The sequence below is a fragment of the Lepidochelys olivacea genome (genome assembly GCF_965140295.1).
Source record: "Lepidochelys olivacea isolate rLepOli2 genome assembly, chromosome: 1".
Classification (NCBI taxonomy): Eukaryota; Metazoa; Chordata; order Testudines; family Cheloniidae; genus Lepidochelys; species Lepidochelys olivacea.
This window is the reverse complement of record NC_140411.1, coordinates 58862124-58877689: the sequence shown is the minus strand read 5'-3', so window position 1 is coordinate 58877689 and position 15566 is coordinate 58862124. Positions and strand designations below refer to the sequence as shown.

Here is a 15566-nt window from a genome sequence, read left to right as displayed (position 1 = left end):
ATAATAATTTTTAGTTTACTTCCCTTATGCTGTAATACATAGAATAGTTCATGGGTTGTAAAGCACTTCTGAGATCATGGCGTGAAAGGGGTTATTACATTCACTTTTAAGACACTCCTTTGTGGCTTTTTACATCAAGTGAAGTAGTGAAGTTTGAAAGCATGGTGAGAATCCACTGGATATGGGAGTAGGGAGTCCCTATCAGCCAAACAGATGCAATTCAGACTTTAGAGAACAAACTCAAATTGTTCCAACAGGAGTATTACAATTCTAATCTTAATATCCTTTTGCTCAATTTCATGTTAATGTATTCATTGTTTTTTGCAATCAGAAGTGCTAGGAAGGAACAATGAAATGGGATCAGATTAGTTTGAGCTAGTGATAATCTTGCACAGTCCTTGCATTTCCTTTGTCTATGATGCATCATCTACCATTTCTATAGCTAATCCTAATGCTCAGTTTCTGTTCAGTGGTCTAGTAGATTAGAGATTCTTTAGGAGAATAGAGAATCCCAAGGTACAATACTGCAAGCAAGTGGAATGTGTTGAACTGAGTCAGCTCCCAGCAACCTACGTGAATTATCATGAATGGCAATGCCTTAAGCAAGATGATACTGGCATAAATTTTGCTTAAGGGACACACAGAGCCAGGACTGTAGGAGAATTTATCACCCTCCTCCTATAACCACTTTTCATGTACTTGAAGACTATTAGGTCACCCCTCAGTTTCCTCTTCTCCAGACTAAACAAACCCAAGTTTTTTTTTCAAATCTTCTCATAAATTATATTTTCTAGACCATAAATAATTTTTTGTTGCTCTCCTCTGGACTTTCTCCAATTTGTCCACATCTTTCTCGAAGTGTAGTGCCAAGAATTGGACACAAAACTGCACCAGAGGCCTTATCAGTGCTGAATAGAGTGGAAGAATTGCTACTTATGTCTTGCTTACAACTTTCCTGCTAACACAGCCCAGAATGATGTTCACTTTTTGTGCAATAGTATTACACTAGTATAGGCCCCAGTTAAGCTGACTGGTCTAATTCCTTGCATTGTCCTTATTCCCTTTTTTTAATAGATAGATATATTTGTCCTTATCCAGTCCTCTGGGATCTCTCCTGTCCTCCATGAGTTTTCAGAGATAATCACTAATGGCTCAGAGATCTCTTCAGCCAGTTCCTTAAATATTCTAGGATTTATTTCATCAGGTCCTGCTGATTTGAAAACATCTAACTTGGCCAAGTAATTCTTAACTAATTTCCTCTATTTTAGCCTAATATCCTACCCCATTTACATTGATGTTCACTATGTCAGTCATCCAATTAGTGCTAAAAAGTTTGAAAACAAATACAAAACAAAAAAGCTCATGCCTGTAATAAATGTCTCTTTAAAAAACTACCAACTCTCCTGAACTTTTTGCCTTTATCTTAGATGCAAAACTAAAATCTATTCTGTTAATCTAGAAGCTAGCTGCCCCCCCAAAAGCAAATAAAACTAAAGATGTGGCAGCTCTGACTGGCTGCCTTTATTCAGGTGGCAGGAAAGACAAGCCAATTACCCCTCTTCCCCAAAGACTGACTGGTTTTCCCCATGGATCCATAGGAGGATCACAAAACGCAGAGGTGGGTTGTCAGTAGGGCTTGAACCCAGGACCCACGAGCTCTAAAAGCATAAACCTCTATTGCTTTAGCTAAAGAACTTGCACATTTTTGGCAGAAACGCACTAAAACTTTCTGTGCAGAACAGCCACTAGAGTGGGAAGAAAGACCCAAACTGTTAATGGGGTGCACATCTGTCCTATATGGAATAAAATTAAGACAAAGCCACAACTGATCTAAATAAAATGGAAGCTCAGGGCAGGTCTGCACTACAAATGTACAGAGGCTCAGCTGCGGTGCTGTTGTGCTTCTGATGAAGACTCTCTGAGCTGATGGGAGAAAGCTCTTCTGTCAGGTTAGTAATTCCACCTCCACAAGAGGCAGCAGCCATGTCGGCGGGAGAGCTCTTCCTGCTAACATAGTGCTGTCTACACTGGCGCTTAGGCCAGTGTAACTATGTTGCTTAGGGGTGTGGATTATTCATACCCCTAAGTGATGCTGTTATACTGAAGTAATTTTGTAATGTAGACCAGGGTTAAGTTCAATTACAACTCTTTCTTGTTTTACAGCAATAGAAAAAACTACACTATTGACTAAAACTTGAAAGCAGTTTCCTTTAGAGGACAATCTATTCATTTCCAACGCTGCCCCACCCAAACCAACTTTTTCCTAGTACTATAATTCACATTGTTTCTCTGAACTATTTGTTTTGTTTTTGGCTTGCAAAATAAATTCTTTGAGGCAGTTAAATGCATTACTTTAGAAGAAGAATCCACAATGCAAAATATCACACGCCAAAGATTATTTGGCACAATAATGATAAAAGCCAGGTATACTGATCTCTGCAACGCTATGCGAGAGAGTTGTCGTAAATCAGAGAGGAAGGATGGTTCTGTGGTTAAAGCATTGAAACTTGGATTTCAGAGCTCTGAGTTCACTGCTTTGCCACATTCTTCTGTGTGACCATGGGCAGATAGTCACTGTGCCTCAGTTCTGAGAAATGAGCATAATATTTTTCTACTATTTTTAATTATTTAAAATAGCATCCACTATGTGCTAGGCACTTCCCAAACACTTAAGCCCTGACCTCATGGGAGCGTCATGATAAATTCACTGACATTTGAGAGAGACATATTACCATTGATGGAGGCCAAGTATGTACATGGATAAATTCTTTTCTATTTCCTGAAGTACGGATTGCAGGTGTAGCACCGCTTGTTTGGCATGTAAAGCTGGACTGGGACTGGATTCTGTCAATACACATTTGCCACACTATTTGTAACTTTATTCTGTGGTAGATGTAATAAAAGATAATGACATTTCTTCAAGTCAGAAGAGTTTACAGCAGACAATTTGAAAAAAGTGTAATTTTATTACATGTAATTTTAAAGTTTTTTATATAATACTCCAATGCAAAAAAAACCTTTCCAACAGTTTGCTCTTTTATTTAGAATAGCCTAATTAACTTTATTTGGACCTCAAAACAGGGCAATATGTCCTTCAATGACTATTATAAATAATGTTTGAACATCTAGGTTATATGTTGCCATTTGCATGTTAAGGTATCCCCGATGGGCAGCTTTACTTCCAACTCGATTAGTAAATTTGCTCTGAGCATATTTTGTAGCGACATGTCTTCTGCAGTTTCCTCTAAGCCTTGAATACATTTGATTATTTATACATAGCGAAATTGTTACAAATTCATAATCATGCAACCACAATACAAAGAAATCAGTCCTGTTTGTTCCTTCAGGGTAATGCTACAGAGCTAACATTTATATGAAATGTTTCAATGGCTCAGTTCAGCCTATGCTGAAATTCCCTGGAGGTCCCAACAGATCAATTTAAGAAATCCCAATTCCTGGCACCAAATGATTAATCCTCTCATCACCACTCAAAACCATCCTCCTGCTTCAATTTTTCCCCACCTCAAAAGTACAGTAAACTCAAAAACAGCAACATGAAGTTTTCCAGCTCTCCAAATGAGAGTTAATGTTAACCTTCTGACTTGCATCTCTTGCAACAGTTCACTTTTTTAAAAACATGGATACAGCACACAGAATATTTGCTGCAGTTTCTGTAGAGAGTTTTATAACCCCAATATAATGCAATCAATTAGGTTTGGTTTGTTTTTCTTCACCTGCAGGGTTACACAAGCCTGTTACACATGAATACAGCAAACCAACTATGACTGGTACAACCCTACGTCATCCAAAACTTACAGCCATGTGTTTCAGTTCTTAAAGGCTCCACATTTACTGGCTTTAGCAATGAATTCCTTTAGCAGGGGGCCATCCATTTGCCAAAACGCTGTAGTCTGTGTCACTTCCGTCAAATGATTGACACAAAACTTAAAGCAGAATTCTTCTAAATCCTAGACAAAACAAAACAAAACAAAAGCCTTTTTATTAGCTTTGGTTACACCATAAGAGACTATTTAGAACCAGGCTCAAATGCTTTTACATATCTTTTGTAATTACAGTGGAATTATAAACAGATTAGAGAGCTACGTAAATACATTTTCCCAGATGTTCTCAACCTATTCCATATCGTGCCCCACATTGCAACAAAAAAATAGATCCTCCAAACTAGCCATAAAGAAAAGAAGGTGCTCTTGACCCTTTCAAACATGTTCACAACTCTCAGTTTGAGACGCCATGTACTATTCAAACTAGTATATTTTACTTAAGACAGAGTGAACTGCCTTATCTCACCTCAAAAGTTTCCCCTACCCTTGTTAAGAGTGTTTGTAGACTAGATTGGTTTTAGCTATTTCAGAGGAAGCATCCAGGGTGGAAATTATATCTACATTCCACTGACAGCTAATGGAAAGATGAGTAAAAGCCATCTTTGAAAAATGATACCCAAGACTGCATTGAGAAAATTCAGTTCTTCCATTTCCACATTAAAGCCCGGTCTAAATACAAAGTTGCACTGGTTTCCCTAATGGAGTGATGTTGCACTGGTTTAGAGAAAAAGCAAATTACAGCATAGAATATCTAGATGGAGAGGTCTTTAAAGAAATCTGTAAAGTTCATGCAGGACACCTTTATGTCCACTAGGAATAAACCTGTACTGAAATGGCTCTATTTGTTTCTCATGAAAATATTTAGCAGGAATGTATTGGGTACAAGGCAGCCCAAGTCCCATACTTTAATTCTACGCCTCACTAAAGTCTGACCCACTATTTATATAGTGCCTAACTATTTACATAGTGCCTTTCATCTAAAGATCAAAAAGTGCCTCAAACAATTCTCACACTGCACCCACAGAGGTATTAATATTATTAATATTACACACAGAGTTATTAATTCTGCAGCCCACAGCAAAGTCAGCCATAAACCCCAGATGATCAGATGATTAAAGTAGACAACTGTTCCATTTAGAAAGGAACATTCTCTTTCCTGCTACAATTCTAGGTTCAGATAATCTGTTATAGTAAGGACTACTGCATTCTATTTAAGTATTTCCCCCTCCATCCCGCCTCCCCATGGAGTAGAACGTCAATGTGACAGACTCCATCTAGTCTCGTCTAACTTCAGTATCCAGCCTACTGAACATATAAAATAGTTTTAAAGACAGTCAAGCCACGTACAATATGCAAGTGTGATTAGGTAAAGCCATATTTGCATTTCTGCACTCTAGGCCAGGATGGAAAGTTAGCTCATTGACACCAAGTCAACATTTCTTGACACAGCAATACAGAAAATGCACTGGTTTAAGATTAGGATCTCTGGAGCTGCATGCATGTCTTGGCTTGTGTTGTGTCTTTGTAATAAGAAACAGGTTTATGAAAGGCCGAACATAGCTGTGAATTTTCATAACAAATGGACTAAACTGATTTTAAATAAAAATTCATCACGTACACATTTACTGTATTACAGTACTTTATTAATAAGATTCCCATACTCCAAGTCAGAGTAACAAAAATACAAGCAGTGTTATCATTACAATAAGACTTTGGAAAGTTCAGAATTCTGCAGAAAAATTAGATAAGTCATATTTGCACACTGGATCACAAAGTAAAACCTCAGTGTATATAGTATAAATGATAGAGGCACAAGATACTTCCAGTGATTAGTTAGCTACAGGGAGAAACTGGACCTACAGTGTAACTCTGGCCATTACAATTCAGCCAGTCATAAATCCCAGAGAAACATACTGCACCCTCAGTACTGGAAAAGTATATAATTTCATGATATGGAAGTATTTTAAATAGATGATGCAGTTTTAACTGATGCTTTCTAGAGAAAGGACATCCCAGGAACTAACTTCATTACTAAAGTCATCTGAACTTGCCAGTTAGCTTACTGCATATGTAATTATAGATTCTAGAGACATTTCAAAATCAGTCTTCTGAATGTTGTAGATGCCCAAGAAAAGCTCAGAACCACAGTGCAGTGCCTTCCATCTTTCTTTGGTTTAGCTTTTACACCTGACAATCAGTAAGGCAGACTGTGTACACAAACCTCAATTAGCAAAAGGCAGAACGTACATCCTGCAGCAGAGTAACGGTTTCTTCCCCCACTCTTTAAAAGGGAGAATCATGATGGCACATGGGAAACACATTCTGCAGGACTATTTCACCTTCACCTCCCAAACCACATTCATGGATGTCACACCTGCCTTTGTGAAATTAAAATAGATAACCTTCCATTTAAAATAAAAAGCTCTGTATTGTGTCTATTATCTCCAAAACAAAAAGGTTTGAGATAACTTCATCTGTTAACAGAATTGCTGTTAAGCTTTGAGGAACGCACAACGGCGCATGGATATATATGTGCATTTTGGTTGCTACAAAGCACGTGATGTGTGATCTACGAAGCAACACACTCTTTCATAAGAGTGAACAACCTATAGAAAATAAGCAAGCTGCAGCAGAGTTGCACATTTGGTAACAAAGGCTAGTCTGAGTAACAAATGCCAAAGGAAATCAACAAGTAAATACCTTCAGGACCTGCAGACCCTAGGAGAGTGGTCTGCCAGCTGATCTGATTAAACAGCAAAATAGTTAAATATTAACTTCATAATGAGAAAAATGTCATTTTTATCTCCCCTTCATATACCACTTATCTGACTTCATAGTTCAGTTAGCTGGCTCCATGATGAGCTTTACTTCCTGCCATTTTATTCCATTGTAGGAACAGATTTTACATGGAAGGATTGGAAATGTATTGTACTTTGATTGTAATCTGATTTTTGTTGTTAAGTTAAATATAATGAAATAAACTTATTTCCATTATCAGTTCAATAATTAAAGAATTTGGATATGGTCATTCTGGATGTGACCAAAAACATTTGATGCCTGAATACCCAGACACAACTGTCTTTCTATTTCAAGAATTGTAGTCTCTGGTTCCCAAATATTTAAAGGAACTACGCACTACATAAAAGGAAAATGCACTTTAAATTCAGGGAGGATAAAAATAAATTCAAGAAGTCAAGATAAGCCTATTTAATTTAAAACTGATTTAAATGAAAAATAGTTATTTTTAAAAAGAAAAGTGTATTTAAAATTATATATAAAGTTATGACAACCTATATTAAAAGCCTAAACTTAATATAGTCTATTAAAATAATTGTAAATTGAATACAAATATTAAAGCAGTACATATTTGCTGCCAAACCTTTAAAAAAAGCCAAACCAGTGAGTTGGTAGAAGTCACTGGCTAAACAATATATAACCAGGTTTCAGAGTAGCAGCCGTGTTAGTCTGTATTCGCAAAAAGAAAAGGAGGACTTGTGGCACCTTAGAGACTAACCAATTTATTAGAGCATAAGCTTTCGTGAGCTACAGCTCACTTCCTCAGTTTGTTGAAGCGCTAAACCAGCTTTGACAGCAGTAGAGAATTACAGGTACAGAGGAAATTTTTCATTTTAGTTTGTTCAGCTAGTTCAGCTCAATGCCTGGTTATTTCAAAACCAAGACACTGATTGGGAGTTGGAAAAAAACAGGAAATATTGTTTTCCTCTTCCAATCTATGAATAAGAACTGCCATGAGAATGGCTACACCACTTACTCAACATCTAATTCATTGTTTGTGCCCTCAGAAACCATACACCAGAAAAACAAAAACCAGGTGAGAGGACGAGTTCTACTAATTCTAAAATCTTGAAGGAGATGGGTCACCAGGAGAACAGTTTATTTCACTAATTACAGATACTATCTTTGTTGCATAAATCAATGTTTTAAATGCAAAACAGGTATTGATAGAAACTTATATTTTCTTATGCATCTAGCACATTTAAGGTAGTTTCATTTAACTAATGAAAAGCAATTTTAAATTACCATGTTTGTATGTTTTTAATTGCATTCCGACTTCCAACCAAATGCAGTTCGACACAAAGTCATGACTAAAAAATTAATCTATTGAATAAAAAAATCTAAGAAATATGTAAAGCATCATTTACCATTTTCTAACTTATTAAAAGGCAAAAATTAAGACAGAATACAGTTATTTTAAGATACATAATTTCTTAAATAAATGTGGATATCTATATCATGTACCTTTCTGGTGAGTAGAAAGTACCACATTTAGTGTAAAGGCTACATTTAGTTGCAAATCAACATTTAATAGTTACCAACCAGTGAGACTCAATTTCTTTAGGAAAGAAAAGTACAAATGCAAAACAAGATTAAAATCAATGATTTAATCAAAGTTTCCTGCTTGCTGATTTAAATTGCTGATTAAAATTGCTTTGATTTAAATCAGTCTACCCTGAGTACAAGATAATGGATGTTTCCATGGCACCAAAAACTCTGATGTCTATGTCTATATTCAAGCGTAAATCAAGAGGGAGCAAATAGATCCATCTGATGCCTATTATGTCACCTACTTCTAAACAACTTTGTTAACAAAAGTTTGGACGCAGCTGTCAGTACCCTCCCATCAATAATATTACAAGAAAAATCCCAAACACATGAAGAGGATTTAAAAAGCTGCAACTTGTACTGTGTACATATTTAAACGTATTAAGCAAAGATTAGTGTTCTAAAACCAATCAGCAGGACTTTTAGAATCTCCAGGTTTTGCTTTCTTTTTAAAGCCTGCCCTTTATTTGCAAGGTAATATTTTCAGCCTCTAGATGGAAAGTTTTCAGCACAGAATTTTTTTTCCAGATAACATGGAGCGATGCATTATGAAGCTAAGCAAAACAGCGTAAAATGGCTACCATGAACTAGACAATATGAAAGTTACTTATATTGTGCCTCATTCTATGGCTTGATTAAATAAGTCTTGTGTGTGTATATATAGATATAACGTGCTAGTTAATTTGTCGTCTACTAAAAGTTTAATACAAAGATATGGCTTTCACTCTGAACAGAATGGCTACAAAGTCCAAGGAACAGCACCAGAACCCTACTGTTCAAATTCTCAGTGCAACGAGCAATTTTCCCTCAAATCAAAATGGAGATTAAAAGCTGTCTGCTATGCTCCATGGTTCTGGTCAAAAAGAGGTAGTCCATTTAGTGAGTTTAATCTTTAGAAGTTTACCTCTGCATCATATCTCACTGCAGCAGAGAGCAATGAAAATGCATTTTCCACAGTAATTCCTCTCTTGATAATGTGTTGACACAGTTTTTTCAATCTGTTTTCACAGTAAGATGTAGCCAAATCCAAAAGTCCTGAAATTAAAATGCCATTATATTAGCCACTTTCAAACTCTGCTTTTACAGCATCAAGGCAAGCTCCACACTGACGGTATGTCTACACTACGAAATTAGGTCGAATTTATAGAAGTCGGTTTTTTAGAAATCGGTTTTATATATTCGAGAGTGTGTCTCCCCACAGAAAATGCTCTAAGTGCATTAACTTGGCGGACTGCTTCCACAGTACCGAGGCTAGAGTCGACTTCCGGAGTGTTACACTGTGGGTAGCTATCCCACAGTTCCCGCAGTCTCCACTGCCCATTGGAATTCTGGGTTGAGATCCCAAAGCCTGATGGGGCTAAAACATTGTCGCGGGTGGTTCTGGGTACAGATCATCAGGCCCCCGTTCCCTCCCTCCCTCCGTGAAAGCAAGGGCAGACAATCGTTTTGCGCCTTTTTTCCTGAGTTACCTGTGCAGACGCCATACCACGGCAAGCATGGAGCCCGCTCAGCTCACTGTCACCGTATGTCTCCTGGGTCCTGGCAGACGTGGTACTGCATTGGTACACAGCAGCAGCAACCCATTGCCTTGTGGCAGCAGACGGTGCAACAGGACTGGTAGCCATCATCATTGTGTCCGAGGTGCTCCTGGTCGCCTATGTGAGGTCGATCAGGAGCGCCTGGGCAGACATGGGCGCAGGGACTAAATTTAGAGTGACCTGATCAGGTCATTCTCTTTAGTCCTGCAGTCAGTCCTATTGAACCATCTTATGGTGAGCAGGCAGGCGATACGGATTGCTAGCAGTCCTACTGCATCATCTTCTGCTGGACAGGCAAGAGATGAGGATGGCTAGCAGTCCTATTGTACCATCTTCTGCCGAGCAGCCATGAGATGTGGATGGCATGCAGTCCTTCTGCACCGTCTGCTGCCAGCCAAAGATGTAAAAGATAGATGGAGTGCATCAAAACAAGAAATAGACCAGATTTGTTTTGTACTCATTTGCAAACCCCGCCCCGCCCCCCGTCTAGGGGACTCATTCCTCTAGGTCACACTGCAGTCACTCACAGAGAAGGTGCAGCGAGGTAAATCTAGCCATGTATCAATCAGAGGCCAGACTAACCTCCCTGTTCCAATAAGAACAATAACTTAGGTGCACCATTTCTCATTGGAACCTTCCGTGAAGTCCTGCCTGAAATACTCCTTGATGTAAAGCCACCCGCTTTGTTGATTTTAACTCCCTGTAAGCCACCCCTGTAAGCCGTGTCGTCAGTCGCCCCTCCCTGCGTCAGAGCAATGGCAAACAAATCGTGTATCTGAGTTGAGAGTGCTGTCCAGAGCGGTCACAATGGAGCACTCTGGGATAGCTCCTGGAGGCCAATACCGTCGAATTGTGTCCACAGTACCCCAAATTTGACCCGGCAAGGCTGATTTAAGCACTAATCCACTTGTCAGGGGTGGAGTAAGGAAATCGATTTTAAGAGCCCTTTAAGTCGAAATAAAGGGCTTCATCCTGTGGACGGGTGCAGGTTTACATCGATTTAACGCTGCTAAATTCGACCTAAAGTCCTAGTGTAGACCAGGGCTGAGTCTTCATTCTCCGTGTGAAGTATGGTCTGTCTACACTGCAGCTGAGAGCCTACCTCCCAGCCTGGGTAGACACGGGCTAGCTGTGCTTGAAGTGGCACACTAAAAATAGCAGCGGGGACATTGCGGAGTAGGTGGTGAATCAGGCTAATCACTCACATGAGGACCAAGGGGTTGAGCAAGTCCAAGCTGCCACCCAGGGCCACAAGGTCCATACTGCTATTCTTGGAGTGCAAGCTTGTGTGGAGCTAGTGTATGCCTGTGCCTCCCCAGGCTGGGAAGCACACCCCTAGCTGCAGCATAGACATGCCCCAACACGCAACAGCATCTCAGTTAAACTGGGCGTTATTCAGAAAAGCAGCTTCATTGACATACAAAAACAAACAGAGGCCTTTTCACTACTTTAAGCCCCATCCCGCTAATGCTTACACAGGAGCTTATCCCTAAGCATAAGTGGTTCCCCTGACACCAACAGGACTACACACGTGCATAAAAGTTAAGTACATGTGTAAGTGCTTGCAAGATAGGGGCCCTGCTTATTGAACAGGGAAAGTATCAAGTGCACAAACTGTTGCTATAAAAGCTAGAATTTAACTCAGAGCTTGTTCACTGTGCTGGGTAAAAATTACCTCATTACAGGGACTATACCGAGTAGAATAGAGTAACTGAATTTTTTTCTTGAAGTCATTTCAAAGCATAATTGATTCCATTTAGCAAAAGGGATGAACGCTTATTTCAGAAGAGAAATGTAAACACCTCCTCTACCTTTTACTCTCCGATACTTGCTGCTCAATTTATTCAGAGTTACACAGCACTATTTCTGTAGCAAGTCGTTAAGAGTTTACTTTAGTTGCACTTTAAAAGTAATCACAATGAAACCGATCATATGTGTGGTCCTAAGACCAACATGCACCATTTACTCCCCCACTTTTTTGTCCATTTATCGAATCACTGGATTTATCATGTAATTTGGCCAAAGAAGGCTGTTGCTACCTATAGCATCTTCAGGTGGCAGATCAACGCTGTCTGTATATAGGTACTCAAGGAAGGCACGATACACTGGGTAAGAAAATTGGTCTATTTCTATCACCTCCTTCATGTCCTCATTCCAATATGACTGGAACATGGTTCTGAAGTGTTCACATCTAGAACAGAAAGGCAGAAGATTTATCTGGCATACCTTGATATGATACATGAACACTATATTAGAGACCATTTGAAATAAAGCTTCCCTTCATTTTCTCTACAATAAATTAAGATCTCTAAATACAAATGTCGTTAAATACCAAAAGGGTATGTTCTCTTCCCAATCCTGGGGTACATCAAATGCAAGTAATATTGGTACATCAAGAGAATAAAGCAATTATTTTGTATGTGATACAACAAATGAGAATTTGAAAGAATTAAGTTTTGTACACATGGAATTTAATAAAAGGCTTTAGTAATTTTTTAAATAAAGAAATAGGCCCTTGCTGTGAAGTCTGGATATTGATCCACACACAGAAAATGTTAAGAACTGGTATTTCAGTTCAGCCCCTTCTCAAATTTAGTATGTAACAATCTCATTCTAATAAGTTAGACTTAGAGAAATAAAATGTAAAAACAGCATGTCTCCTTCATGTGTATTCAAAGTCAGTGCAATTAACGATTTAGTTACTTATCTTTGTTTTTTTAAAAGATCTGGTAACTGTGTGGTGATATTACCTGAGAGATTTCTACGACAGCTACTGGTCCATGAAAAATAGAAAGACAACAACGCACTAATTCAGACAAATCCCCTCATTTCTAAAGATCTCTGTGTGTCAACCTCATCCTTCCAAGCAGTCCAAAATACAAGCTTAAACAATTTCAATAATAGTGAACAGTCTTAAAAAGTCTAAGTACACCTTCACTTTTGACAGCACTGCAGATGGATTTCTCTGAGACGACAAGTTAATGGGTTGCTCTCTATGCAGTAGAGGGATTGCTGACCAAGAAGCCATGAAACATGAACACTACCTGATTTTTAGAACAGCTTTATGCACATGGATGTATTTTCCATCTACGCGGAATTTTAGGTCTGAGGTTTCTGGACTGTCAAACTCTTTCTTCAGAGACTCAGCTACTGTTAAGGAGTCTTCATGCTCTTAAAAAAAAAAAAACACCAAAAGGTTTTGAAAACAAAATACATTCTGCCTAATAATACATACATTTGCAGAGTGGCTTAATTAAACAGGCTAGTCAAGAAAACATGGGTCACTGGGTAACTATGTCATGTTTAGGAAGTAAATGTCTGGCAGATCTATGTTGGTAGTCCTGACTGAGGTTCAGTGTTGTCAGCACCCATTTTATGAGCCAATTATGAGAGTATAACATCCGATAAGTGTGTCATGAAAAATGAGGTTGGTACAACAGCCTTGCAACTGCTACCAAGGAAACTATTAAAACTGGAAGACTATTGGAAAACTATTAAAATTGTCCACTTGAGCAAACTCCCAAACTGAGTTTCTTCAGCATTTGGACAGATCCTATGGAGGTCTGGAAAATGTAGATTAACCTTCCTGCGAGGAAGTGCAGTACATCGGACCGAACTATGAAAAAAAATAGTGTCCTCACGTATTATGAGCCTGTGGTGCCCAAGCTGACATTGCTCTCCAAAAAATAACTTAAAAAAAAAAAAAAAAAAAGTCAGATTTACTTTTTAAAACAACCCCAAAAAAACTTATGTTAGCATTTCTGAAAGGTGTTTGATTAATGGGGATTGAAGTCCTCCATTTACCTATAAAAAAATATATGTACAACAGTCAGTAGTAGCACAAGCTTTCAGAGACTTGTGGCATTGCAGGAAACCTAACTATGAGCTTAGCAACCTTAACTCTGCCCACCATGAACTGGCAAGAGCCCCTTGGAATATATTGCAAGTATGTTTCAGCCAAGGCTGCCCTACAATGAGAAGGCATGAAGGATGATTAAGTAAGTTGTCATTTCATGTGGTGTGCTGTGCCCCACAATGCTATTCTTTTATTTATCTGAGTGCGCTCCAACTGCCCTTCCCTGCATTAGTGACAGCTATGCTGATTGGTGCAGGGATTAGTAGCAGGAAATTGCCACTGCTCATGGTGTGATATGAGAGGTGCATCTGCACCCAAAGGAAACACAGACCCTTCATCTCTATGCTGAGTTGTGAGTCATGCAAGCAGAGCAGCACAGTGGACTATTCTATTCTTCCCACGGTGGATTTCTAGCAGTCCAGTCGCATACATGACAATGGTAAGTGCACATGCTTTTTAGAGCACTTAAACATTGATTGCTAAACAGTAAGCTGGTTTCACCCTTCACTACCGTGGAGCTCCTGCCCCACTAGAATATACAGGTTCTAAGAAGAAAGCACATTTTCAGAAGGTGCAAATATTTAAAAACAAGAAATCTGTTCCATACAAGCATTAGATTTTTTTGTACTGTAGCACTGCATAACATGTGCCAGTTCGCTCTCACCTACTGAAAGGAGGCGCCACATCACAGCAGGAGTAGAAAAGCAAGCAAACACATCATCAGTGCAAGTGAAGTGAGTGAGGTGAGGAACAACAACAGACTGGCCACGGCACTGGCCCCACATATACACTTGGCCACCTTGGGTCTTGGCAGCAGAAGTGTGAGAAGAGTGGCAGGCTGCAATCTCTACAACCCTATGAATAGAAAAAAAAATCAAAAGAAAACGCAGTTTGTCTATAACGTATATTTAAAACCACAGAAGCATAAAATTAAAGACAACCTAATTGTGTTAGTGGGAAAAGCAGAGAATATGCTACCTGTAGTCCTGTGTTTTCTTTTGGCTGGATATCACTTTGAACTGAACAACCTTCACATAACCAGATTCAGTATTAAATTACCGAGATATAAGCCAATGCAATATCAGATTACAGTGACATTTACAGAAAGTGATATTCACAAGTCTTTCAAGAAACATTCTTCAGACCTCACCCACAATAGGCACTTAACAGGCAGAGATTTCTAAAATGAAGAGCCATCGCCAAATATCGCAGTACACATAAGCAAAATCTATGGATAAGCATGAAGAAATTACAACATCTATATTTTGTAACAAAACAAGATTTGAGAAGTAGCCTGGAAAACTATTCCCAAATTAATGGTGCATGTTCCAGGCCTTCTGTCTCCAAACAGCACTTTTATGAGCTAGTTCTCTCATTTTAAATTATTAGTACCAGTGAAAATGCCTTTTGAAGCAAGCACTTCAAATACTTCACTAAAGAATCTCCCAGTCCCTCTTCGGATGGGCTCTGATAGTTAGACAGATATAGCCTGCTGTAAAACATGCCTTTATTTTTGGCCTCATGTTGTATTTAGTCCCCTCCCCCAGTGTTTGAAGCCTGTTTGGAAAACAACAAATTGACAGGATCATCATTTTAAATATTCACATTATTCAATAAGCACATTCTTTAAAAAAAAAAAATCGTTTCACGGTTTTTAAAAAAACCTACGTCCACACTGTTTTAAAGAACTGTAGGTGCTGCTGTACTCTTACAGATTCTGTTCTCCCTTTGCTCAAATAATCCCTAAACTGTTATCTGAAGTGATTATATACAAACAGAGAAGAATCACATTCCCGTTAAAAGAATTGCAAAGACGTATCCAGAATCTCTGTTCAGCTGGTGAACAATGCCACAGAAATGAAAAGTTGGGAGGGAAGTTCTAGAGTTAGTTTTAAAATAAGCTGGGTCTTCTTGTTTTTCCTCCCATGTTAAAAATATGCATACCAGGGTTTCAGGTTTTTTCCGCATTAAAAAAAAAAAAAAAAA

The 15566-nt window shown here is 38.6% G+C and overlaps 1 protein-coding gene across 4 annotated transcripts in view; it reads right to left on the bottom strand.

Moving 5' to 3' along the window:
* Positions 1-2946: 2946 nt before the first annotated feature.
* Positions 2947-15566, bottom strand: part of RCBTB1 (RCC1 and BTB domain containing protein 1) — a 48889-nt gene continuing 36269 nt past the window's right edge. For all 4 annotated transcript variants that reach the window (XM_084635976.1, XM_084635977.1, XM_084635978.1 and 1 more), the window contains exons 8-12: positions 14245-14435; positions 12769-12895; positions 11764-11915; positions 9091-9221; positions 2947-3968 (exon numbers count right to left, since the gene is read on the bottom strand). In XM_084635976.1, coding sequence (XP_084492102.1) covers positions 3828-3968; positions 9091-9221; positions 11764-11915; positions 12769-12895; positions 14245-14435 — 742 coding nt within the window. In that variant the 3' untranslated portion in view covers positions 2947-3827. The remainder of the gene's footprint in view (positions 3969-9090; positions 9222-11763; positions 11916-12768; positions 12896-14244; positions 14436-15566) is intronic.